Genomic DNA, 25,437 nt, shown 5'->3' with positions numbered 1-25,437 from the left:
ATTTAATTGCATTTTGCAAGACATTAGTATTATTTATTAATTAAAAATGATTAATTACTTTTGACTATTATTATGGAAAAGGAAGGTAACAAATGGCTAAACTGATAAGAACCTCTTAAGTTTCTAGCCGCTAATCTTTAATTAAAGTATTAAGTCTTCAGCTGCGTACTTTTGAGATAGTCAGCACAACTATTTCCATTTCGAATAAAGTTAAAAATGGTTAAATGACTGTCATGTTCAAATTTTTTGAAAAATAAAGGTTAATATTCTGTTACCCAAAAAAATTAATGTTTTTATTCTATTACAAAAAACAATTAAATTTAAAATGGTTTTCACCAAAATTTAAATAATAATCTTAAGCCCCAAATTTTTTTTTACGCATATAAAATATTGTTGAAATCTTATCAAAACAATAGATAGCTTATGTGGGTAATCAATGTTGTAAACAAACTAGAAACCGGAAGATAACCTTGCGTATGACTTTCATCATTCTTGTATTCGGCCTTCTCAAAATAATGTTAACATAAAAATATACAAATATATTTATAAATATATATATATTCAAAAAGCTTAGCATTGATGTGTGAAAATGTGTTTTTTTATTTTTGTTTGACATAACTCCAAATCATCTCTACTAATAATAAAAAATTTAAATTATCTGTTCAGAAAGTTCTGAAAAAAAACCATGAATTTTGAAAGTGACAAAAATGGTGGAGCAATTAACAAAACTTGAAACAAAACACAAAAGTTGTTTATTATATTATTGAAAGTATTTGGCTTTATTGATCATGATCGTTCTTACACATAACATTTGCTTATCGGCTTAAAGAGAACATGAAAAGGATATCCTTACGGCTAAGACTATGTACACATGGGACGAACCTTCTCACGTCTGCTCCTTGTTGCCACCGGCACTCTTGGTATCCAGATCCACAGCCTTTCCGCCGGCCAGCATGTGCTGGATCTCGATTATCGTCTTGCCCTTGGTCTCCGGCACGAAGAACAGGGAGTAGAGGAAGGCGAGGACCGCGATCGCGGTGAAGATCCAGAAGGTGGGGCCCGGTCCGATCGCGGTCTTGAGGATCGGGAAGAGCAGCGTGACCATGAAGGCCGACAGCCAGTTGCTGGTGCCGGCAATCGATCCCGCCACACTCTTCACATCCTCCGAGAAGAGCTCCGCCATGACCAGCCACGGCACTGGTCCGAATCCTATCGAGAAGAACACCATGAAGATGCAGATGCTGCTGATGGGCAGCCAGCCAAAGTTGTCCATGGAGCCCGGATTGCTTTCGCTCAGCTGGAAGTAGACGCCCATCAGGGCGGTGGTCACGGCCATCAGGAGGCCGGAGATCAGGAGCAGGATCCTTCGGCCGGCCTTGTCGATAATAGCCACACCCACCAGTGTGCTGGTCACCTGGACGACGCCAATGATGATGGCGGCATTGCTGCCACTTAGACCGGAGCCGGTGTCCTCGAAGATGGATGCGGAGTAGAAGAGGATGGCGTTGATGCCCGTCCACTGTTGGAACACCTGCAGCAGGATAGCAATTCCAAGACCCTTCAAAACGATGGGACGACGAAGGGCGGCCACAATATTGACCTGAAATTTAGAAATAGAATGCTCTTTAGTTATACACTAATACACAAATGAGATAGTAAAAACAAATTTTTGGCTATTGCATTAAAAATTGTATATTTTATATAAAAATTAGGATAACATTAGATCTAAATGGGTCCTACTTGTTATATGCATATTTAAGTTGAGTAAATTTATTTAGTAAATTTTCAGAAGCTAATTATTGATAATATTGTAATATAAATCTTGAAGTATTAACCAAATTTATTATTTGCATATTTCAAATAATTTAAAACCACAATAGATACAAATAATACAAATATTTAAATTTGGTGTGAAATAATACGTTATTTTTATAAGCTTACCAATGCTGACTTTTTTTCGATAATTAAATAACTTAATTTGATTAACCTATAAATTTGTTTAACCTAATTTTATTTGCATGTTGTATTGGAAGAAAAGCTTTAATTTAAAATTAAAATATACAACTAACCCCTTAAAAGATTTCAATATCTTGTTGCCTGTGCAATCTTAATTGCCTCTCTATTATTTTCTCACCTTTGGTGCATCACTCTGCTTCTGGGACTCCTCCAGGATCTCCTTGAGCTCGTCGTCGATATCGGCATCCTTGCCCCGCAGCCACTGCAGAGACTTGGCGGCATCCTCATTCCGGCCCTTCATGGCCAGATAAACGGGGGATTCCGGCATGAAGAAGTGGATGGTGGCGAAGATCAGCGGCAGGATGGCGCACAGGATGTTGATGGTGAGCAGGGGCAGGAAGGCTCCCACCAGGTAGCCGTACAACACCCCGGACACGATCAGCAGTTGGAAGAAGGCGCCGATGGTGCCTCTCAAGGCGGTGGTACAAATCTCGGTACAGTACATGGGAGCAGTCACACAAAAGGCTCCGCCACACATGCCCAGGATAAATCTTCCGAAGTACAGCATGGTCACGTTGTTGGCGAACAACATGAGCACCCAGCCCACCATATAGGGCGGGATTAGGGCCAACATGGTGGGTCTCCTGCCGATCCAGTCGATGGCAAACCCAATGGGAATGCAGACCACAGTGGCGCCCAGGGTCAGCAGCGAGGATACCCAACCGAACTGGCTTGTACTGATCGCGAATCCATAGTCCGTGCTCTCGGTGATCATTTTCTCTACGGGCGAGGACCAGCCGATGGAGGCACCCATGCAGAGGGCCCCAAAGCTGGCCGACAAGCCGGCAATGTATTGCGGCAATACCGATCCCTTCGACATTATATTATAAAAAGTGCGTTTTCCGGGTGTTCTAATAGAAGGTGCTACCTCCTCGATCGTTGGGAATGAACTGAATTCGCCACGCGACCGTTATTCCGCTGGAAAAATCGCTTTCCATGCGATAACTAAAGCAGCGAAGTCGACTGCGAAGTCAAGCAGTGCAAGTCATAGTCGTAAATCAGTTCCCTATAGTTCAGGTGATAGATGAGTTTAGGTACTGTAGGGGGAGGCGGAGGCACAGCGTCATTGAAAGCGCCCAAAATCAGTTGAAAGTCGAAGCAGCTAATTAAGAACCCTCCTCCTCCGCCAACAACACATGTCGTTATAAGAGCAATCAAGTGCTTTTAAACGAATTCTCCGATTTATGCCCTACGGCGAAGTATGCCGACTAGCCCTTTAAATTAGTTTTAAATTTTAGTGGGAGTACCCTTTGAATACAGGAAGTCCACAATAACCGCTCCATCTTTAATTTGTGGGAATATAAAACACCTTATTTACCTTGTATTACTCAAAAGCTTAGTTATGTTTACATTTTCTATTAATGACTCTTAGTTTATTTAAAGATAGTTTGTAAAAAGCACTAAAAAATAAATAAGCGGGAAGATATGGGCAAGTACTAAATGTAAACCTGTATATAAATAGGTAAACATTTTGATAAATAACTTAGTTTTAAATCAAGTTAACAAAACATGATTTGTTATTATTAGTATTAATTTATCGAAATTTGTTTAAGCATACTCTATTAATTCTCCACAGGGTGCAAAAACTGAGTGACCATTACAGTTTTTCATCGGTCATAGCTTTACTGTTAAAGGGGTATGTTGAGTGATAAAAATGAAAAGGAAATCATTAGTCGTTTTAAAATGTTTAATAGTTATTAAAAATACGTTATACAAATATTTGGATTGTGAAAAAATATATTTTTATTTCTTAGTGATTCAAATTACCAAGTTAGTTCATTAATATACAATGATGTATTTTACTTACAATAACTGATAACCAATGTTGATAGACATAATCACTCCTAGCACAATTTTTAATCCATTAACTGCAATTATATATTATATCTTAATTTTTTTAAAGTTGCTTCTCTGACAAATATATCAGATAAACATAAATCATATCAGGTTAATTAAACTGTGCAAGAATATATCTTATTTTTTATTTATTTAAATTTACAAATTATTCATTAATATGGCATTATATATATTTTGCTTTGCATGATCTATGTTTTCCTGTTATTATTTTTAAACTATTTGCTGGCAACTAAAAAATATATTAAATTAAGACAAACAGTTGAATTAATACATAATCATATTTGCACATAAATATTTTTCCTATCTTTAAAGGTAGGTTGATTAATTCTAATATGTTTAATATAAATCTTATCCCATTGAGAGTAGCCTATCTTCGGCGTGATAAGGTCATAGCTTTTCGGTATTTTGTTATTTACGGCACAATTGGTTCAGCGCTGCCGTGTGAAAAGCAGATAATAACAGTGACAGAGACGCTACGAAATAATTGAATGAGCGTAAATCGGCGGGAGTGCATCTAATCTCGGCTAGCAAGCCCCATCGCATAGCATCACGCCCAAAACACATGTAGAGAAATCAATCCCCGTATTGTGGACCCCAATGTGTGACAAAATTCCCAAATACTTGAACACCCGATCATTACCAAGTCGCAACGGTCATCTGGCGGTCAAGCGGCGCTATCGGCTATCAGCTATATCAGTCAACTGGCCATTGATGGCCCACGGAATTGAGGACTCGGACTCCTCTGATAGGCGGAAGGGGGATTGTCCAGATAAGCGATTACCACTGGCTCCGGGTACCGGGTAAGTATGACAGTAGTATTCGGCAGAATAACCCATTTTCAAGTAGTCCGCCGTGGTGCTCATGTAATGGCCTTATCTGGCAATCCCACACCGAGTGCTCTTGGCCTGCAATGGAGTTGTTTTCGCCAGATAATGGGCAGCGAATGCATTTCGAGTATCCCCTGGAGCCGCATCATAGTTATTTCCTGATGATTTACAGTGGTAAACACTTATCGAATCCCCAATTTCGATTTCGGTTTCGAGTGTTGTTCGGTTATAATGCAAGTCTTTATTACGTTGTTACAGAGCAGTTAGTCACCCATCCATCCGGAGCATCAGTTGGTTGTTTGTTTGCCCCCGCTTATATAACGTGGGATTAGCGCTGGATTGATGGAAATAAAGCGGCTACTTCTTGCCCTCCGCCTCCTGCATGGCCCGCATCATTTTGGCGTCGTGCTGGGCATGGTGCTCCCGTATGGCCCGCTGCAGCTCCTCGTGGTGGCTCTTGCTCTCCGGCGGATAGAGTTCCCGCTTCTTTTTGGTCACCCACTCCTCGAAATATTCCGGCTGGTTGAACAGGTGGAACAGCGCCACCGGGAAGGCCATGTACATGCCCATCTTGGCCACCTCCAGCACCCAGGTTCCCATTTTGTTGGTTTTGGTTACTTTTGGCGCTTGAAAGTCGGAATAAAAGTTAATTTTAAAGAAATACTTTGTGTTTTCCTCAAAACAATCAACAAAAATCAGCTGTTTGACAGTGTTGCCTAGTGTTTGTGATTAAACATGATCAGTGCTGGCTAACTTTTCGCATGTTTTGGGACGGCTGTCCGAAAAACGTTTTTAGGACAGTTTTTCAAATTCAAATCATAAATTAAAATTACTTATAGAATGTAAGTCAATTGTTTATTATTTGCCCATTAATTAAACAAAATAACGGTTTCTTCCAAAAATAACGATTTTTTTTGAGTCGTATGAATAAAATTCTCTTCTCGCTAGATAAGATTCATAAATATAAAAATCTAAAACATCGAGTATATTTTTGATTTAACAAATTAAAAAAAAAAAACATTTTTAATAAATGAAACATAAATGTAGTTAATTTTAATTGTTACAAAATAATTTTGGTCCCTGGTTTTTGCTAAAGATTAGTATACAATATTCTTTTGCAAAAACCAATATAAAAAATGCACTTACTGCTGAAAAGAAAACCCTTAAAGTTGCACAATATTATATTCCTTTTCCGACAATTCCAAAGTACTATCGCAAGCACTTGAAAGAATATTATTCAACTACTTTATCAGCAACCCCCTGCACAGCTTCAATTGCCGTAACACCTTTTTAATCCTTCTAATAAAACACCGTTTACTTTCCAATTATATATAGCTATATATGTATGTATTTTTATAATTTTTCGAGGCATGCATTTATAATGTAGGATCTTAGGCTAAATTTTTAAAAACGCGTGCAAGTTAAAACGAGAGAACGTGTCATACCGAAAACATTTTTTCACGGAAGCAATCTTTTTCTTAAACATTTTGATGAGAGATGATTTTTTAAAACCGTACAACGGTTTTAACGTTAGATTATGAAAATACCTATTATAGTTCGACTTAAAACTAGAGGGCTGTTTCGCCCGGATACTCCTCTGGAGAAGTAATCAGGAGCTTCTTGGTGCGTGAGTGCTCCTCCTGGAGATTCTCCACGTTCTCCTTGTTGTCAGCGTGAAAATCGGGAGCTAGGGCTGACTTTAGGGGCGTGCATGCCGAACGCTTTCGCCCATTGCTGTGACCAAAGGGCGAGGCCAATGTGGGCTCATTTCCATCCAGGCAGTAGAGCAGACTGGGACTCAGATCGGACTCATCCAAGTCGTCGATGTCCTGCGTGGTGCTGGCTCCTCCGAAATCATCCGAGCGACTGGCAAACGACAAGTCCGCCGGACTGGCTGTGAGCACGCTGCGAGTTAACAGATATTCCCTGGGGATTAGATTGGAATTGGGATATGATAACTATTGCTAGTAGACATAATACCACTGCCGATACTCACTTGAAATCACTGGACAGGGCATTCGAGGGCTTGGAGTCTTCGTTGCTGGTGCTGCTGCTGGTCGTCCGTTGCCTGGAGTTGAAGAGGGCAAAGCTCTGCTGGTGCCTCAGGATCTCCGCATAGCCACCCAGTGAAGTGGCATCTTCGCTGTGCAGCGATGGCGGTTCCCGATGCTTGGTGGGTGTGCCGCCCCCAATGGAATCCTGCTCCTCCTGCTCAGCAAAGCTCAGGTTCAGCTGCTTGTCGCCGTTGCCGGCCAAGGCATTGAGTAGCATCACGGGTTTCCGGGATCGGGGAGTCATAATAGATTCCTAAAAGCGTGTACACAAGTGTTATTATTAGATGGAGGGGTTGATTACTTAAGTTTAACAGCGAGATACCGCCAACTTGACATTAGAAATATGTATTTTTAGGGCAAACTAGACAAGTGTTATTTGCGATTAGTGTGTTATCATAAAAACACAGTAAATTCAAGCACTTAATGGGATTTTTTCGCACCTGCATCGCTTTGGGCATGCGTTGAGTCGACTTGGTAATGGGCGACATGGAACGGCGACCCAGGTGGAGAGCCGGTGTACTCGTGATGAGATCCATGTTGCGGTACACGCTGCTCTGCAGGATCTGCTGGTAGCCCAGGCTGATTGCGGGCAGTTCGTTTGAACTGCCATTGTTTTCCGACAGCGTATCATCGTCCTCCTCCTCCGCCTCCCGATGATCCTCCTCCTCCACATCGCTGTCATCCACATCCTCCAGGAGCGGTGCATCCGCTGCCAACGGGCAGTGCTTGCCCTCTTCGCCACTGGGACGCCTCCGCAGCGTGGCCGATACACTCCTCACCAGCCGTTTGGTCGTCTCCGGTGTGCTGAACGGGAATCTGAGATTACCCATGCTGACGCCCTTCATCAGCTTGCGGGTTATGGACCTGCCCATGTGGCTGCTGCTCGCTGTCATCGAGCTGCGGCCCTCCACAATGGGCGTGAGTACGCCGTCGTCGTCCTCCTCCTCAGCGTCCACCTGCGGCAGGATACTCGAAAGATTAGGCTCCGACTTGTAGCGCGACGATTGCTGAACTGGCGTGGAGGGATTCGAGTACTCCTCGATCTCCAGCAGGCGGTGCTCGTCCCAGGCCACGCTCTTCTTATCGATGAGCTGCTTGGCGACTGCGGACATGATCTTCAAAGGCGTCACACAGCAATCGGCATCGATTTCGTCCAGGTCCTGGCCGGGAACAGCAGCTCCTCCGCCGCCACCCGAGGGTGACTCCTTCGACTGCTGGCGACTCACTGGAGCGGAGATGCTACCGCTGGCTGCACAGCTGGAGCTGCTGTCCGACGAGGAGGACTCGATCTTGAGGGAGGCGGATGAGATGGATTTCTGAAGCTGATGCCGTGGGTTAGGTGCCAACAGGGTGACGCTGGTGATGGTCGATGAGTGAGTGGGAGTGGGTGGCGTGGGACTCTGAAAGAGCACCCGCATCTTTGGCGGCTTAACATGCGACATGTTGGGCGTCTGGGCGATGAACCATGCATTGGATGAGAAGACATGCGGTTAGTCAACAGACACAGAAGCAGGCGTAACCCAAATCCAGGACTTACCTCGGGCCCTCCTGCCAAATGAAAACTGGGCGGCACTCGCTTCGGGGTGCGCGACATGAGGCTCTTGTGAAAAATGTGCTTCTTAATGGAATCGCCCAGGGACTTGGCACTCCGAGTGGCCTCGTTGTTCTTCAGACGATTCATTACCACCAGCTGCAACGGGGTGCCTGATCGAATAAGATTACAATGAATTTAGTTAAAAAAAGATGCAATGAGTAATAAAAACATTGAAAAATGCCTTTCCATTAAAAATTGTTAGGTGCCTGATCGAAAACAAAAGATTTATATGTATTAATTTATGAAAAGCATCCTCTCATAGAATTATTCGATTTTCATTTGAAAGTAACCATAGATTTCAGTAAGCATATGTTCCAATAAGTTTGTGGTTTGAAAAGTATATTATAGAAGTGTGAAAGCTTAAACATTGGTTTCTAAAATTAAAATATATTAAAAACTTCTACAACTAATCAATCCAATCAAATTTTAAATGGCTGGAAGAAGGGTTTAAGTTATCACTTTTCGATAATATACTTTTTTTAAGCTCAAGTTGCAATCAGTGTGTGGGATTTGAAAAGTATGTTATAGAAGTGCCAACTAAGTCCAATCAGTTTTGTAGTGGCTGGTAGGAGTATTCAAATCATACGACCCAGAGTTTGCAGGTTTAAAAGCCTTCCTGTAGATATAAATTAGTTTACCCTGCCCGTTTTGCTTGTTGAACTGCTTGATCAGACGCCGCTTCTTTGAGGACTCCGGCATGCTCTGAATGTGGGCATAAAGCTGCGCCAGCTCCGTGTCCGTGTTGTTCGTGTTGGTGGCCGCTGCGGTGGCGGCACGATCTACGAAAGTGTACACCGTGTTGACCGTCGAGACGTCCGAGATGGACTCGTCGAGCGTTTGTTCCGGCGACATGGTTTTCTTTCGTTTGCGCTCGAGAAAGTACGCCCGGATGTCGGTCGATAGCTTGCCGGGCACCTCGAAGATGTCCAGTCCGCGGACGATCATGTAGGTCACGATGCTGGCCATCTTCTTGGCCTGGTAGTGGAGCACCTCGGGCGGCAGCTGCCTGGGACAGATCAAATGGGGCGTGAACAGCGTGGCCAGGTTCTCGGCGCTCATCTTGTTGCTCTTCTCGTGCTGGGCCACGGCATGCAGCATTTCGATGATGTGCTGCAAGAGTTCGCGGTGTTCCTCGGGCAGGAGTAGCAGCAGCAACTGCACGGAGTTGAGCAGGTGCTGTTCACGCTCGGCGCTGGACGCGGCATGACCATTGAGCGCCTGGCAGAGCGGGGCTATCTGGAGATGGGCTGGATAGTGGGCATCCGTAAGCAGGGGCTCGGGCAGCTCGGACAGGAAACCCTTGAAAACGGTGGCGCAGTCATGGGCCGAGAAGCCGGCCAGCTCCAAGTTCAGTGGCTTGTCGTGTTGGATGTGCATCCTCAGTTCGTTTTGCCTGGACACGGCTCCAGCCTTGCGGAACAGCCCCTCCTGGGTGAGATCTGCGGGGGTATCAATTAATAACTATCTTAATGGGTTTCCTCTGCTATACGTACTCTTCTCCAACATGAGAAACTCCTTGAGCTCTTGCAGGTGCATCAGAAATCCCGGGTCAATTTGCTGCTGCAGTGTTTCCGTGGGACTATTACCCACCGATTTGCTGCCTGAGCCGGCGGCACACGATGTGCCAGTTGCTCCCTGGCCCAGACGGTGTTTCTTGGACAAGCGATTCCACTTCTTCAGCTTACCCTTGTCCTCGTAGACGATTTCGTGGCAGGGAAGGTCAAACCTGGGGATGGTTGGTTTATAAAAATGTCCTGTAAGACAAGGAGGTTCCTCTTACTCATCGGTATTTAGTTCCAGTTCGAAGGATAAGTGCATGCGCACTAGGGATTTGTACTTTTCGTAATTGCAACGGCGCATGCGCGCGGCCAAGTCGCGATCCCTGAAGTCATTGATGTTCGCATGGTCCGTGTCCATAGTGGTTTCCTTGTTATTTGAAATTATCGAGTAAACACTGTATATATCCACGAGCAACCACAACAACAACAACAAAAACAGCAACGACTGCCAGCGAAAATAGCAAAAACAACAACAGCGTTAGCAAGGACAATGACAAGTTTGTTCCGTAAAAACGAAGGCTACTACTCCTTTCACTTTCGCCCACAATGATTTTTTGTCTAGGAGTGTATTATTGTCGAAGGTTTGTTGCCCGGACACATAATTCCGAATTTATCACATTTATCGCAAATTTCAACTGAAAATTATTGAAAATTGAACCGAGACGCTACCGAACCAGTGTGACCGCGGCTAGAGCGCCAAATTATGATTATCTTTTAGGGCAAATTGCATGCGCTGATCTGGTAGCTCCTTATTTTAGTTAATTTAAACTTTTTTGTACGCTTTGGGATATATATTTATACTATTTACAAGATTTTAAAAGCTTACAAATGAGTTTTCAGCTAAAAACACCTGTGACAGTGATTTCAATCAAAGGTGGAAAATTTGGAACAGAGTTGCCAGAGTTCGGACGTTTTAAATCTTAAAAACTATTCATCAATCAATATTAAAAAAAAAGCGCCTTGTTATTAATGCATTTCAAGCCTTTTGTTTATTCCTGATTTTATTGCATGTACTATTTAGCTTTTAAAAGCGCTGCCAGACTTTTTAGAACATACCTTAAAAAAAAAATCATCGATGATGCCCTGCCATTTATCGAAGTTACCGATGATTTGAAAACGATCTTAGTCCACCTCTAGTTTGAACGCGCTTTTAGCAATTTTATCAATTTGTGTATTAAAATGGTGCTTATTATGCGAATTTCTCCGCCAGAGCATGGCCTGCTTTACACAGCAAACAATATCAAGCTTAAGCTTGGCGACAAAGTGGTGGGCGAGGGCACAATCTACATTGCCCAAAAGTGAGTGAACCGAAAGCTTTCGCCGGCGTCTATTGTTGTTGTTTTTTGATAAGCCCATCAACACCCCAAAATAATCAACATTTAACTCTCTTAGTACGCTATCCTGGCAGCCTAGCGACCTGGCCGAGGGAATTTCCATCGAATGGAAGCAGGTGAGCCTGCACGGTATCTCCTCGAATCCGAGGAAGTGCATCTACTTCATGCTGGACCACAAGGTGGAATGGAACGGGGTCTACGGGGATCCCCCACAGCCGGCGGTGAATGGCCAGAATGGTGGAGGTCCAGAGGCCGACGTAGATGAGGGCAATGGGAGCGATGAGCACGACGAGGAGGACGACAACTTCGAGGACGCCGTGGACGAGCAGTTCGAGGAAGTAACTGAATGCTGGCTCCTGCCGGACGACATCCATACGGTGGACACCATGTACAGCGCAATGACCACTTGCCAGGCACTGCATCCGGACTCGGCGGACAGCGACTCGGAGGACAGCGATCCCATGCAGGATGCCGGCGGCCTGGACGACGAGGCCATGGAGGAAGAAGACGCACTGACGCTGGGACGCAATGGCGTCCAGAATCTCAGCCTGGATGACGACGACGAGCGATTCGAGGACGCCGATGAATGAAGCATCACATATTTATATACCGATATCCCTTTTTTACCAGCTTAAGTGTATGAATTGTAAAGATACATATGTATTTGAATAGCTTTTGGAGTACTAAATAATAAACGCTGTAAGCGCGCCTAAGAATTATAAAGCTTCCTTTGTGTTTTCTTTGTTCCGTGCTATTTCTGCTTCTAGATCCGCTTCGCTGATGGGTTTTGAGAGCTACGGATGAAATGGAGGTCATTGGAAAACCTTTATAAGAGTGCACATACCCACAGCCTCGGCCACATCCGCCAGAAGCAGCGCCTGTCGGTAGGCATCGCCATTAGAGGGCACCTTATCGTAGTTCCAGTAGGTAAAGTCTTCGAAAACTCCCGTAAGTCGCAGCTGTCTGTCGGACGATTCGTTAATAGGCTTCTCTGTTTCCTGGATAACTAGTCCACGATATCCTTCTGGCACTTTGAGCTTCTCCCCCACCAATGGATATCCGCGCAAGGCATTCGTCAAGATTCCATTACCAAAATCGGTTGCTTCCCTTGTGTAGTTGTTGAAGTACTCCTCCACATTTGCCTCGCCATCGCCGTCAATTTTGGCTGGCAGATAGTGCAGATTCACAGACTTGCTTTTGGCCAGGTTCTTGCCACTAAAATCCAAAGTGATCGACATTGCTTATATTAGTTATAGCAACAAAATAAAAGGTAAACAGAAACGCCGCCAAAATGATATTTTCAGTGATGGACAACGTTTGAAACCATTTTGATGGTTTTAGTCACAGCTAAACTCCAATCGATTCCACGCTTCAACCAAGATATATCGATAGTGTCATCGTTTTTTTTTTATGAAACAAAATTAAGAACTAAAAATACCAATATACTCAAAGAAATTGAGGTAATTATTTAACGCTTTTTCAAAAAGCCGCTGTTTCTTCGTCAGAAAAATATATTAATTGCTTAGTTGGTTGAAAAATTGCAACTTATAATTTTTGTGAAATATATATATATATATATCGAAAACGTGATCAACTTTTTTTTAATACAAGATATTTATCATTATAAAAATTCATACAAATTATAAAAATTAAACTTGAAATATATATATATATATATTTTCGATTTGCCATAGAAAACGAATACGTGAATTTTTTTTTTTTTCTGGTAAGCGTTTTTGGTACCCAATTTTTAACTAGAACATATGGATAACGGTCCCTCAGTAAAAATCGCCGAGGCATGTAGTGAACACAAAAGATTTTTGATCTCTGTGCAAAACTAACCTTATATTTGTAAATATATATGTATATAAAATTTAATCTATCAAAATCTAATCAAGTGAATAATCGATTGTTGCTGGAAAAATGTATTCGATAGTATCATAGAAACATCGATTTTTGTTCCACACCTAGACGTTCTGCCACCACTAATAAAAATGGCGTTCGAAGTTGTAGTTAAATTTTTAAGGGAATCCATCGTAAAACAATAGCGCGTGTGGCCGCGACAGCAAAATTCGCGCATTATCAACCGATCCGTTCATGGGCGTGCGTGGTCGTAGAGTTTTTGGCCGATTTCAAGTGAACTAGAGCTATAGAACTGTGCCTCCGTTGGTTATTATTGCAAATTCTAGTACCACTTACACACACTCGCACACACATCGCTGTATCGAAGGAAATACGAGTGCGAGTAAATAGTGAGGCACCCATACTGGAGCAGCGACTAAATTAAAGTTAATTAAACGCCTAGTGGTATTTCATTTAATGCAATTTGTGAAATAATAGAGAGAGTGGGAGAGACAAATCGAGACTCCCCTCCCGCTCTCACCTACAGCATGCGTGAGTAGCCCTGTGTGCGTGAGAGAGTGAGACATGTGCGTGTGAGGTGCAGCAGCAGCAACAACAATAGTAACAACAACAGCAGCAAAACAAATTCGGGTGAGTTTTTCGTGAATTTTTTGCCTACCTGCAAGATTACTTACCTATATACCTATACCTTCACTTTTGGGCTGGGTTTTTGCACTTGGGCGAAAATACATATGTACATTATCTTTGAAAAACTTACTAATAATACCCATTTTATTTCTTATCTTGCACTGTAGCTTGTAAAAACTGCAAATCAGTGTTATTATTTATATATCTATGTGCGTGTGAAATGACACACAGCAACAAACGTGAAAACTACAACAATTGCAACCGTCAAGGCTACCGCAACAGCAGCAACAAAAACAACTGCAGTTACCTTCGGCAATGAAAATACCTCTCACCGCCCTCACCTGCTCCTCCTCCTCCTTCGTTTCCTCTCCTTCTTCTTCTCCTCCTCCTTCCTCTACTTCTTTGCGCTCCGTCCGCCACTTCAACAACAACAACAAACATGCACGCGGCGTATAAATAATCAATATACAAAATAAATCCATTTATTTTTATACAAACCAAACAATATCAATTAAAAGTCGGAAATTATGAATAAATTGGATTACCCACGTCGCAATGGTACACACAAAGTTAGAATAACGAGTAAGTATGCTGCTACATGATCCATTCTAAATAAATCCATTTAATTTATGGTCTTTTTTACAGTATTGTGTGCTAGAAATTTGGCTCGCAAGGATTTATTTCGTGAGTATTTTTAAAAAAGAGATTTAAGGAACATTAATAGAAGGGGTTTTAAATCAGTATTTCAGGAAGAGATTATCATTAAGGGGTTTCCGATGGAATAATTTAAAGTAATCTTGAAGTTACCGAATTGGTTAGATTTTACATATTTTGTAGTAACAATATTGAAATGACAATGACTTATCAATGGCTGCTGAAGTGGTCGATTACTTTACGTTTAATAGATTTTGTAAAAATAAGTCAATAAAGTTGGCCATATTTTTTGAGGTATATTTTGGCGTAAGAACTTAAAATTTCATGATTACGTTTCATAGTTTGGGAATTTTCTCTGCTGATTGGGGCTAATTACTTGACTCACTTTTGGTTAGTTAAGGGAAATTTCGGGCAGTTTGCTGCTTTAAAATCAGCAAAGTTTTGTTTAAAAACCATCAATTATGTTTCTGTTTAGCCCTCCAATCAAAACACACACTTTGCGGTAAATTAAAGTTTTGTTTTATTTGCGGCGCTTGTGGCGCTGCTGCTTTTTCGTCTTCGCATTTAGCTATGCATATGAGGTATCGCTAAATTTAGCACTTCCTTTTGTCTACTTTCATTTTTATACAAATTGCGGAAAAGGGGCGGGCATGGGGGCCTTCCCCTCGGCACTCCGCTCCCATTAACTCGAAAGTGGGTGAGTGTGAGTGGTGCCATATCTGAGCGCTTATTCCATATTTTGTTTAGATATAACAAAAGTGATTATTGCTAATTTGCTTTCATTGCTGTTCACTCGTTCGCCCACAAACACAATCGCACACGGCTTAATTTTTCTTTCTCAGTATTTGTTTTTTATAATTCGCCTTTTTCCACTTCTTGTCCATTTTTTACACTTGGCTGCACTTAAATCACGCATTGCCCAATGTGCTGCCTAAAAATTACTAGCTGTAAATGGTTCTGGGGCCGCTGGTGACACTTCCATATCGGACGGCGTATTAATGCTAGTGTCTAATGTCTGAATTCCGTTGCTCACTGTCGAATATGGCATAGTTATTTAGTTTTTGCTTTCCACCATGTATATAAAACACAAATAGTTTTATCGATTATTTTGATTAGATTCGAGGTGTACCCATTGTCGGGAACAGTCATCAATGGGAATATCCTAGCTTGACGTTATAAATATATCGCTTAGGCCATAAATTATACAATTGTGAATAACAAAAGGCTGCATATAGGAGTTTTCTTATATCTTGCAAAAATCTGAGACGTAGTAAGCCTGGGAGCGTTCTTTCATACATAACAAAATAGTACACCTTTAATAGAGAATTCATAGCTGCCGAATATAGACGACAAAATGATATCTTTGCCATTGCATCGCCGACTTTTTGGTGCTTACAAGATTTCTTCGGTGCTAACTCGAGGCCAAAAATGCTTTTCGGAAGTTAAAAAACTTCAAGTTGCTGATAAAATTGAAAACATGAAATCGGTTAACATTTTCGGAATCGCTAACATAAGAGATGTTAAGCTCAATATACCAAACTATACTGAGAGCTCCATTCCACCAATAATTTGGTCAGCCCAAGTACCTCATATAAGCAAAGATAATCAACTCAATGATAACGACGATTTACTATCTTCCGAACAGCGAAGTATTAAGAGGGACAATTTAAAAACTAACAATCAAAACCAAGAGGATTGTTCAAAATTTCCCACTAAGAAACCACCACCCACAAAGAAATTTCCAATCAATGAAAATGCCGAAAAAGCACTGGAACCAGATGAAAAAATAAGAATTAAAGCCAAGTTATTAGAAAGGATTAAAGGTATTGCTACAAGAAATAAGTCTAAGCTCGAGGAAAAAGTGGAAGGGCTTAGGGATGAATTTACAGATCAATTGGTTGAAATAAAAAAAGCAGCAGCTTCGAACGAGGAAATAAAGCCTATGATGAGTTTGCAAGCCAAGGAGCCAACTTCAACTCCTCCCAAAGGACCTGCTCCACCACCCAAAGGCGACTCTGCTCCACCAAAAGGCGGTTCTCCACCACCCAAAAATCCTCCTAAAGGTCCGCCGCCTGGAACTCCTCCACCTCAGACGAAAACCACTTTCGGGCCACTGGCCGATGCAGATCGAATCTTCACCAATCTATATGGACGTCACGATTGGCGTTTGAAGGCGGCAATGAAGCGAGGAAATTGGTACAAGACCAAGGAGATATTGGACAAGGGCGACATGTGGATTGTGAATGAGATAAAGACCTCTGGACTGCGAGGACGTGGTGGCGCCGCGTTCCCCAGTGGACTTAAGTGGACCTTCATGCACAAGCCGCCCGATGGCAGGCCCAAGTTTCTGCTGGTCAACGGGGACGAAGGCGAGCCCGGGACTTGCAAGGATCGCGAGATATTGCGTCACGATCCGCACAAGTTGATCGAGGGATGTCTCATCGCTGGACGGGCAATGGGTGCCACCACCGGATTCATTTACGTTCGTGGCGAGTTCTACAACGAGGCCTGCAATCTTCAGTATGCCATTATAGAAGCCTACAAAGCTGGTTACCTGGGCAAGAATGCCTGTGGCTCGGGCTTTGATTTCGATCTCTATGTGCAGCGAGGTGCGGGTGCCTATGTTTGTGGAGAGGAGACTTCCCTGATTGAATCCATTGAGGGCAAGGCGGGCAAGCCGAGGAACAAGCCTCCCTTTCCGGCGGATGTCGGTGTCTTTGGCTGTCCCTCGACGGTGACCAATGTGGAAACGGTGTCCGTGACTCCAACAATTTGCCGGCGCGGTGGCAAGTGGTTCGCTAGCTTTGGACGCACTCGGAACTCGGGCACCAAGTTATTTAATATCTCGGGTCACGTTTGCAAGCCCTGCACCGTCGAAGAGGAGATGTCCATGCCCACCAAGGAGTTGATAGAACGCCATGCTGGTGGAGTGATCGGTGGCTGGGACAATCTGCTGGCCATCCTTCCGGGTGGCTCTTCAACTCCCTGTATTACCAAAGAAGATGCCGAGCGCTCAATTCACGACTATGATGGCCTAATGGAAGTGCGTTCCTCCTTGGGAACCGGTGCCATAATTGTGATGAACAAGGATACGGATATTATCAAGGCTATTGCCCGCTTGTCCGCCTTTTACAAGCACGAGAGCTGCGGCCAGTGCACTCCCTGTCGCGAGGGCCTCCACTGGGTGAGCATGATCATGCAGAGATTCGTCACTGGAAACGCCCAGATCGGCGAGATCGATATGTTGTTGGAGCTAACCAAGCAGATCGAGGGCCATACCATTTGCGCTCTGGGCGATGGTGCCTCCTGGCCGCCCCAAGGACTCATCCGTCACTTTCGTCCGCTCATCGAAGAGCGGATCAGGAAGCGGGAGGCCGCTGAGCAGGCTGAAGCAGATGCCATCGCCGCCCAGCGCTTCCCTTGCCAAACAGTGCCTCCTTGTCCAGAATAAAGCGTGACTAACTGCCTACTCTTTTGTGTCCAATTCCTTCAGGGCAGTGGCATGCGGCTGACTTCAAGCTCCGCTGACTTCCGCCGGCTTCCGTCCGAGTGAAAGTGCAGCCAGTCGTTAACTTCCCCGCCTTGCCGACTGGGCCACGAAATTGTGCCACGTAGCGTTAAGCCAGAGGGGGTTGAACATGCGAATGGCCATGTTGCTAGGTTTGCCCCAAAACACGGCTGCTGGTCTCTCGGCCGCCAATCCGCGGGGCTTTCTTTATTCTTCTTTCTCACTTTTCAGGCAGCTCAGCCGTGAAAAGAGTGAGGAAGTCTGACTTGTGGGTTTGGATGTTGGCTTATGCAATGCAGAGGGTTTGTTGCTTGAAATAGTTATTCTGAAATATCCGCTTCTTATCTTAAGTACGATTTACCCAAACGCTTAATAATCATAAAGTTTTATTAGCAGGCCAATTCTCTTGACACAAATTCAAACATCCGCCTTGGTTATTTTTTTTTTTCAGTTTATAAAGGCATTTTTACGAAATCACGAATTCTACACGATTACATTCAACTCCAACACAACGAAAATGTTATATTTTGTTTGAAAAAATATTTATTTTTGTACCCAACACAAATCAAAATAATTTGTCACATATATGTCTGCTGGTGAATCTTTAAAGATTATGGATCTGTTCCACATTTAAACTCGAATCCCTTCGGAAAAACTTAGTTCTTTTCGTAGAATTTCATTTTTGCAATTTACGGTGTTGAATCCGTATTTATCAACACAAAATCTATAGCAACATTGATATAGAATGTTATTTGATTGTTCTGTTGGATTTGTTCCCAATTTCATTTCGAATCCCTTCGGTGGAAAATTTGTTTATTTTCGTAGAATACCATCAATTGTGCAATACACGGTATTGAAACCGAATTTGTCTATACATTTAACATTTATAGCTTCTTTAAAGTTGAAATTTACCTCTTTCCTCTAACTTGTGCACACCTTTTTCTTCCATATAGAGTGTTCTTTAGTTGTTCTGCTGGTCTATCTACCTCTACTCATTTCCCCTGCTGTTCTTTGTATGTTCTCTCTTGCATAAAATCAATCAACAGCTGCCTGGCGACGACAGCGAAGACGTTGCAATGTGGCCTACTCGAATTACCTGGCCACGTCAAACGGGTTGTTGGTATCCGTATCCTCACCAGCTGATGAAAGGGAATGCCTTCTACTGCTTCTGCTCTGGCTCTGCTTATGGCTGATAGCAATGACAAAGGTGGCAGCCTTGAGATAACGATTCACGAATGAACATAGAGTCTATACTATAGACACAAATATGGAAGTGCGAAACACCTAGTTGTGATGTCTGCCGTGAGTCCGTGAGTCAGAGGCTGTCAGACTGGGCGGGACTGGTTGGGCCTAGTCGGGTCTGGTCCGCATAAATCATCGATTTAGTTCTTAATTGTTTAATTCAGCCGGAATGCCGGGCGCTTAATTTGTCAAGATTCGAGGCATTATCGGTGGTCGTCCAAGACGATAAGCAAAAACGTGGTGCGGCAGCGGGGGTTCCTATTTCTGTTGTGATAGCGGAGATTGGCAGATAGATTTCGTTTCTCCGCGGGCTCTTCTATGTGTGTTTCCCCATATCTCTGTCTTCTGACTAATGACACTTGACCGCATTCACGATTGCTGCTGGCCGATGGGATGTAAACATTTTTATTGAAGCATTGTTCAGATTTAATTGACATCTCTTGCCCTTACACCAAAAAAACAAAAAGTGGAGTGGGTCTCCAAATGATTGTCAGCCGAGTTCTTAATATAGAAAAACTATTTCTATGTGGGACACTTTGTATGTTCGGAAATATTGAAACCATTTCCCTGAAATATAGAAATGTTTATAAAGTTAAACATAGTTCTAAACGTTTAAAGATGAAAATGATATCCCTTAAAAATAGAAATGTTTATAAAGCACTTAGTTCTTTAAATTAGAAGATATTTATTTTGTTGAATTTATTTATATATATAAAACCTTATCCGTAAGGATTGAATGGTGGGGTGGTGGGAATCTGGGGCATCGATCCAGGCCTTGGGTTCCAGCCTCTGTGGCGTCTCTCGTCGAAGGGAAATGGATCTCCTGCTGCCAGGGTTACGAAAAGGAACACTGCCAGCAGTCCCAGAAGGTGAATCCAATTAGAAGACATTGTGTTGTTTTGCAAATGATGATCTCTCAGGAATTGGCTGCGCTTATATAGGCCGCATTTAAGCGGGGGCTTTACAATCCCCAAGCGATAAGCTTAATTCGAATAGGGAACTCACACTCGGGGGGAACTTATTCTCATAGATGATTAATCTGATTCTCTGCTGTTGACCTCCTCCAGCGAAGAAAAGATTATTGTTGGTGTCGGAGTTGGCGCTTCGGTGTATTTCTGAGGCACCTGCAAACAGCCGGGCTTAATCTGCAAGCGTTGGGCAAAGCCAGGATGTTGGTGACTATATCCAACAGAACTCCAATAAAACGGAGGCAATATTAACAGCAGCACAGCCACAATATACTTTAAGCGTTCCATGTTAGATGCAAACTAAAAAAGACAAATGTCATGGAGTATGTTTAAATAGGTTTATTTCATAGAGACTTTCGTGTGAACCCTTGGTTTACAGATCACATTTAACACTGCCTGCTATTTACGGTGTTAAGTAAACCAATGGTTCCCATCAAATGTGAGCCACGCTAACCGATTGTCATGATTTGTAATGATGGATGACAATAGAGAGTGCATGTTTATGCAGAACAATAATTCTTTTGAAATCTAGTAGAGATTTGCTTGAACAAAAAGCCCTATTTGCTAATTGCTTATTTTGTTTTGCCAATTTCGCAGGTCTGCCCGATCCCTTTGCTAAGGTTCAGGTGGATGGAACTGGCCAGGTGTACTCGACGGAGATAAGCAAGTCCTCGCTGGATCCAAAATGGAATGCACACTACGATTTGTTTCTGGGCATTGGCGACGCCATCACGATAACCGTGTGGAATCAGCGCAAGATACACAAGGGCAGTGGATTCCTCGGCTGTGTGAGGATACCCGCATTCAACATACAGAGCCTCAAGGGAGCCGGATGTATGAGAATATTGCTTTAAACAGTTTTCAAAACCTTTTCTAATAACCCATTTTACTTATTTAGTTCAACGCTTGGACCTGGGCAAACTGTCGCCGGATGACGATGAGCTGGTGCGTGGTCAGATCATCATTTCGTTGCTCTCGAAGGACGGACCAAGTAGTGGCAATCCCCTGGCCATTGTGGGACCCAGTGGCGATGTGCGTGGCCCCTCGGAGGACGACTCTTCGGAGGATAGCTTGCCCGAGGGCTGGGAGGAGCGCCGCACGGACAATGGACGCATTTACTATGTGAATCATGCCACCAAGTCGACGCAGTGGGACAGGCCCAGGCATCCGGGTGGAAGCCAGACCACTTCACCGCAGCAACGGCACAACAACCACAATGGCAACAGTGGTGATCGACAGGCGCCGGCTGGACCAACGCGCTCCACGACCTGCACCAATCTGATGAATGGCGGCCATCGCAGTCGGGATTCGGCGGCGGTGACGGCTTCAGACGAACGGCGGCACTCCACGGAGATCCTGTCCAGCGTTGGAAAGGAGAACACCAATCCCACAACGCCTGTTTCTGTTTTGTCGGCCACTACGACGCCTGGCAAGAAGACCTCCGCCTCCAACTCATCCTCGTCGGGAGGTCGCACTTTGGAGCAGCGTCCCACAAACGAACCGACCACGCCCACCAGCAGCAGCACAACATCGGCGTCGGTACGCCTGCACAGCAACGATAATCATGTGAAAACGCCAAAGCACCAAACGAATGGCCATGCTCCGCCAGAGGCCACGCCCACATCGCCCACGGGTCAGCAGAACTATGTGAACGGGAATGCTCAGAATGGAAGTGGTGGCGCTGGCAGTGGCCAGGCGGCACAGCCCCAAAGTGCGACCAACGGGTGGACGCAGGAGGAGGTCAACACAACGACAACTGCAGGACCGACGGCGACGACGACGACGACGACCACTCCTCCCAGGCACAGCCAGAGTCCGCCAACCCCAAATACGTCGCCACCCGCTTCTGTGACCCCCTCTGCCAATGGAAACGTGCACAGTCCGAATGCGAACAGCACTCCAGGTGGCGGAGGAAGCCGATCCTATACGGCCGCCACTCCCGGTCAGCGTTCCCAGCGTCGCAGTTCGCGGCAACAGGGTGAGGAGTCCTCTACTAGGCGCCGCTCATCGCGGGGAACTCGAAATGGAGGCACTTCGGGCACAGGAGGAGGAGGAGGAGGATCTAGCCAGCGGTATGCATCGGCCATTGCGGCTGCCAATCAGGCGGCTCGTCCGTTTCTGGATCTGCCGCCGGGCTATGAAATGCGGACCACGCAACAAGGCCAGGTGTACTTCTATCACATACCCACGGGCGTGTCCACGTGGCACGATCCTCGGATACCCCGTGATTTCGACACCCAGCATCTGACACTGGATGCGATTGGACCACTGCCGAGCGGCTGGGAGCAGCGGAAGACGGCCTCGGGCCGGGTTTACTTTGTGGATCACAACAATCGAACCACGCAGTTCACGGATCCCCGACTGAGTGGCAGCATTTTGCAGATGATTCGAAGGGGGGCAGTGCCGCCAGCAGCCGCCGCAAACGCAGGTAGTCCTGCTCCGCCAGCCGCCAATCCCGCAACTGCAGCAACGCCCTCGGCCACAGCAGCAGCAGTGTCGGCGCAAGCAGCGCAATCAGCGAACAACGCCGCGGCCACAACGACCACCACCACGAACACTACTACTACCAACCCGCCCCATCGCATTGTTCCGGATCTGCCGCAGGGATTGCTCGAGGGCGCCGACCTCCTGCCCAAGTATCGCCGCGATTTGGTGGGCAAGCTGCGAGCCCTGCGCACCGAGCTGCAAACGATGCAACCGCAATCCGGCCACTGCCGCCTGGAGGTGTCGCGCAACGAGATTTTCGAGGAGAGCTATAGACTGATTATGAAAATGCGGGCCAAGGATATGCGCAAGCGCCTGATGGTGAAGTTCAAGGGCGAGGAGGGTCTGGACTACGGCGGCGTGGCTCGCGAATGGCTGCACCTGCTCTCGCGCGAGATGCTCAATCCGCAGTACGGCCTGTTCCAGTACAGTCGGGATGACCACTACACGCTGCAGATCAATCCGGACTCTGGCGTGAATCCCGATCACCTGTCCTACTTTCATTTCGTGGGCCGCACCCTGGGTATTGCCGTGTTCCACGGGCACTGTCTGGATGGTGGTTTCACCACGCCTTTCTACAAGCAGCTACTGAACAAACCGATCACGCTTGGTGATATTGAAGGCGTGGATCCGGAGCTGCATCGCAGCCTCACTTGGATGCTGTAAGTCTAGGATTTATATTCATTTCTCAAAAGTTTGTTAATTATTCATTAAACAATTTTAGGGAGAGCAACATCAGCGGCATCATTGAATCCACCTTCAGTGTGGAGAACAATAGCTTTGGCGCTCTGGTGGTGCACGAACTGAAGCCGGGAGGTGCCTCCATTCCTGTCACGGAGGAGAACAAGCGGGAGTATGTCAAGCTCTATGTGAACTATCGTTTTATGCGCGGCATTGAACAGCAGTTTCTGGCTCTTCAGAAAGGTTTGTAGTTGGAACAAACTTTAAGTGGAGAAAGGCATTCATTTGAGATTATTTTGCAGGATTTTGTGAGCTTATACCCAGCCATCTCTTAAGACCGTTTGATGAACGCGAACTGGAATTGGTCATTGGCGGCATCTCCAGCATTGATGTCAACGACTGGCGGAACAATACGAGACTGAAGCACTGTACGAACGAAACGACGCAGGTGTTGTGGTTCTGGCAGGTGTGTATAGATAGCTTTGCTCTCTGTTTGGGTTGACTGGATGTGTCCATTTAATTGATTAATTCCCATATTTTCATTTCTAGGTGGTCGAGTCTTATAGCTCCGAGATGAGGGCTCGCCTGCTGCAGTTTGTGACGGGTTCGTCGCGAGTGCCGCTTCAGGGATTCCGAGCGTTGCAAGGATCTACAGGAGCGGTGGGACCACGACTCTTCACCATTCACCTGACTGCCGACGTGCCCACCCAGAATTTGCCCAAGGCGCACACCTGCTTTAACCGGATCGATTTGCCGCCCTACGAGACGTACCAGCTGCTCTGCGACAAGCTGACGCAGGCCGTTGAGGAGACCTGCGGCTTCGCCGTGGAGTAGGGACCAGCAGATGAGATGCAGTAACCCTTTGACCACCACCCGCATCCAATCCACGCATATGCATATACATAGACACCTTAAACTATATATTATACAAATTATAAAGAAGCATATATCAAGGCGATTTGAAATCAAAATTGTACTGACCCTGGTCAAGATGATAAGTTTTTATTTTTATTTGTTTGTTGATGAACTGCTCCCGTAGCGCTGTTTAATCTTGTGTGCTGCGCATTTTGCAGTTAAAAAATTTAATTATTTAGCGAGTATGTACTGACTCATCGTATACATAGTTACCAAGTGCATATATATATATGAATATATTCACTTTCACACCCCCAAACAGACATATACATATATATATATATCTATCCTGGCCTTTGTTTGTTTACGTCGTGGCGCGTGTTATAAATTGTAGTTTAAAATATTACGAAACCAATTATACATACAATTATACAAGATTATACATATATCATAGTTGATAATTAGGCATAACAAAATTTTTAATTGTAGGCATTGGACCGGCAATTCTTTCGTGCTTTTGTTTAGTTTAGAACATATTTTTGATGTTTATTAATTACATTTTGTACATTTATAAAAACCAATCGAACTCACTGCTAAGTTTTTAATTATTGTTTAAATCGTCCTTAATCACACGCCAACATCAACACGTTCATCGACACAACCAAGTTTGCATATTTTATAAGTATGTGAGCGAAATGATTGCCCACCCCAAAAAGAATTGAAAAATTAAGAGAGCAAAACAAAACACTTGAAAAATTACTCAATTAAAATTAGTTTTTTTTTAATTTTTAAATAAACGCAAATTATTTAAATTACTTTTTGTGTTGGATTAAATTTTATTTCTTGCCCATCGCCAAAATCAAACTCTAAGGATCAAACTTCATATACACGTACATCTTTAATACATATTTACATCAGTTTTAATGAAAACGAATTGGACAAATTTCTAGGTGATATTAGTGAAAATTTTATCTGACTTTACTTAAAACAAAATAATTGGTAGATATTTAAGATCCCCCACCCGACCCCATTCCCAAAATCCACCATACCGCCCCAAAATGTAGTGCATATGTGAGATCTATTAATTTTGTATTAAGAGCAAGAATTCAACCCTTGGATTCAAGCAGATAGAAGTAATCCCCCAAGATACAAAACAAATCGATCGTTAACTCTTTAGCTTTAGCGAGATCTAGGATGCGAACGACTAAGAATTCTAAGGCAGAAATCCTGCGCACATTGACAAGGACTCTGCTCCATTAATCCAAAAGGAATGAATAAATAAATGAGCCTTACACTACAGTTGTTTTATTAACC

The 25,437-nt window shown here is 44.1% G+C and overlaps 9 protein-coding genes across 9 annotated transcripts; 3 read left to right on the top strand and 6 right to left on the bottom strand.

Moving 5' to 3' along the window:
- Window positions 1-751: 751 nt before the first annotated feature.
- On the bottom strand, window positions 752-2,917 carry LOC108144840 (facilitated trehalose transporter Tret1-2 homolog). The gene is made up of 2 exons (XM_017269980.2): window positions 2,135-2,917; window positions 752-1,600 (listed from the first exon to the last, which is right to left on the bottom strand). Exons 1-2 carry the CDS (start codon window positions 2,834-2,836, stop codon window positions 887-889), a joined length of 1,416 nt encoding a protein of 471 aa, XP_017125469.1. The 5' UTR covers window positions 2,837-2,917; the 3' UTR covers window positions 752-886.
- Window positions 2,918-4,921: 2,004 nt separating this feature from the next.
- On the bottom strand, window positions 4,922-5,423 carry LOC108144198 (protein PET100 homolog, mitochondrial). The gene has a single exon (XM_017268868.2). It carries the CDS (start codon window positions 5,298-5,300, stop codon window positions 5,058-5,060), a length of 243 nt encoding a protein of 80 aa, XP_017124357.1. The 5' UTR covers window positions 5,301-5,423; the 3' UTR covers window positions 4,922-5,057.
- Window positions 5,424-6,018: 595 nt separating this feature from the next.
- LOC108144761 (rho GTPase-activating protein 21) lies at window positions 6,019-10,614 on the bottom strand. Its single transcript, XM_017269867.2, has 7 exons — window positions 10,129-10,614; window positions 9,842-10,074; window positions 8,987-9,787; window positions 8,292-8,458; window positions 7,195-8,205; window positions 6,697-7,007; window positions 6,019-6,626 (listed from the first exon to the last, which is right to left on the bottom strand). Exons 1-7 carry the CDS (start codon window positions 10,263-10,265, stop codon window positions 6,269-6,271), a joined length of 3,018 nt encoding a protein of 1,005 aa, XP_017125356.1. The 5' UTR covers window positions 10,266-10,614; the 3' UTR covers window positions 6,019-6,268.
- Window positions 10,615-11,009: 395 nt separating this feature from the next.
- LOC108144179 (methylosome subunit pICln) lies at window positions 11,010-11,964 on the top strand. The gene is made up of 2 exons (XM_017268843.2): window positions 11,010-11,205; window positions 11,300-11,964. The coding sequence occupies exons 1-2, from the start codon at window positions 11,087-11,089 to the stop codon at window positions 11,829-11,831; spliced, it is 651 nt and encodes a 216-aa protein (XP_017124332.1). The 5' UTR covers window positions 11,010-11,086; the 3' UTR covers window positions 11,832-11,964.
- LOC108144180 lies at window positions 11,882-12,554 on the bottom strand. The gene is made up of 2 exons (XM_017268844.2): window positions 12,090-12,554; window positions 11,882-12,035 (listed from the first exon to the last, which is right to left on the bottom strand). Exons 1-2 carry the CDS (start codon window positions 12,477-12,479, stop codon window positions 11,958-11,960), a joined length of 468 nt encoding a protein of 155 aa, XP_017124333.1. The 5' UTR covers window positions 12,480-12,554; the 3' UTR covers window positions 11,882-11,957.
- Window positions 12,555-13,217: 663 nt separating this feature from the next.
- LOC108144493 (E3 ubiquitin-protein ligase Smurf1) lies at window positions 13,218-25,415 on the top strand. The gene is made up of 8 exons (XM_017269424.2): window positions 13,218-13,734; window positions 13,899-14,313; window positions 14,377-14,415; window positions 20,701-20,937; window positions 21,002-23,249; window positions 23,312-23,511; window positions 23,571-23,734; window positions 23,818-25,415. Exons 2-8 carry the CDS (start codon window positions 14,259-14,261, stop codon window positions 24,100-24,102), a joined length of 3,228 nt encoding a protein of 1,075 aa, XP_017124913.1. The 5' UTR covers window positions 13,218-13,734; window positions 13,899-14,258; the 3' UTR covers window positions 24,103-25,415.
- Window positions 14,443-17,854, top strand: LOC108144494 (NADH dehydrogenase [ubiquinone] flavoprotein 1, mitochondrial). The gene has a single exon (XM_017269426.2). The coding sequence runs from the start codon at window positions 15,740-15,742 to the stop codon at window positions 17,834-17,836; it is 2,097 nt and encodes a 698-aa protein (XP_017124915.1). The 5' UTR covers window positions 14,443-15,739; the 3' UTR covers window positions 17,837-17,854.
- LOC108144496 lies at window positions 19,525-20,060 on the bottom strand. Its single transcript, XM_017269428.2, has 2 exons — window positions 19,854-20,060; window positions 19,525-19,702 (listed from the first exon to the last, which is right to left on the bottom strand). The coding sequence occupies exon 1, from the start codon at window positions 20,023-20,025 to the stop codon at window positions 19,855-19,857; it is 171 nt and encodes a 56-aa protein (XP_017124917.1). The 5' UTR covers window positions 20,026-20,060; the 3' UTR covers window positions 19,525-19,702; window position 19,854.
- LOC108144495 lies at window positions 20,152-20,391 on the bottom strand. The gene has a single exon (XM_017269427.2). The coding sequence runs from the start codon at window positions 20,389-20,391 to the stop codon at window positions 20,170-20,172; it is 222 nt and encodes a 73-aa protein (XP_017124916.1). The 3' UTR covers window positions 20,152-20,169.
- Window positions 25,416-25,437: the final 22 nt, after the last annotated feature.

This window comes from Drosophila elegans, unplaced genomic scaffold (genome assembly GCF_018152505.1).
Source record: "Drosophila elegans isolate 14027-0461.03 unplaced genomic scaffold, ASM1815250v1 contig_183, whole genome shotgun sequence".
In the NCBI taxonomy this organism is placed as follows: Eukaryota; Metazoa; Arthropoda; class Insecta; order Diptera; family Drosophilidae; genus Drosophila; species Drosophila elegans.
Note: the sequence above shows the minus strand (reverse complement) of the source record. Positions and strands in the feature narration are given on the sequence as shown.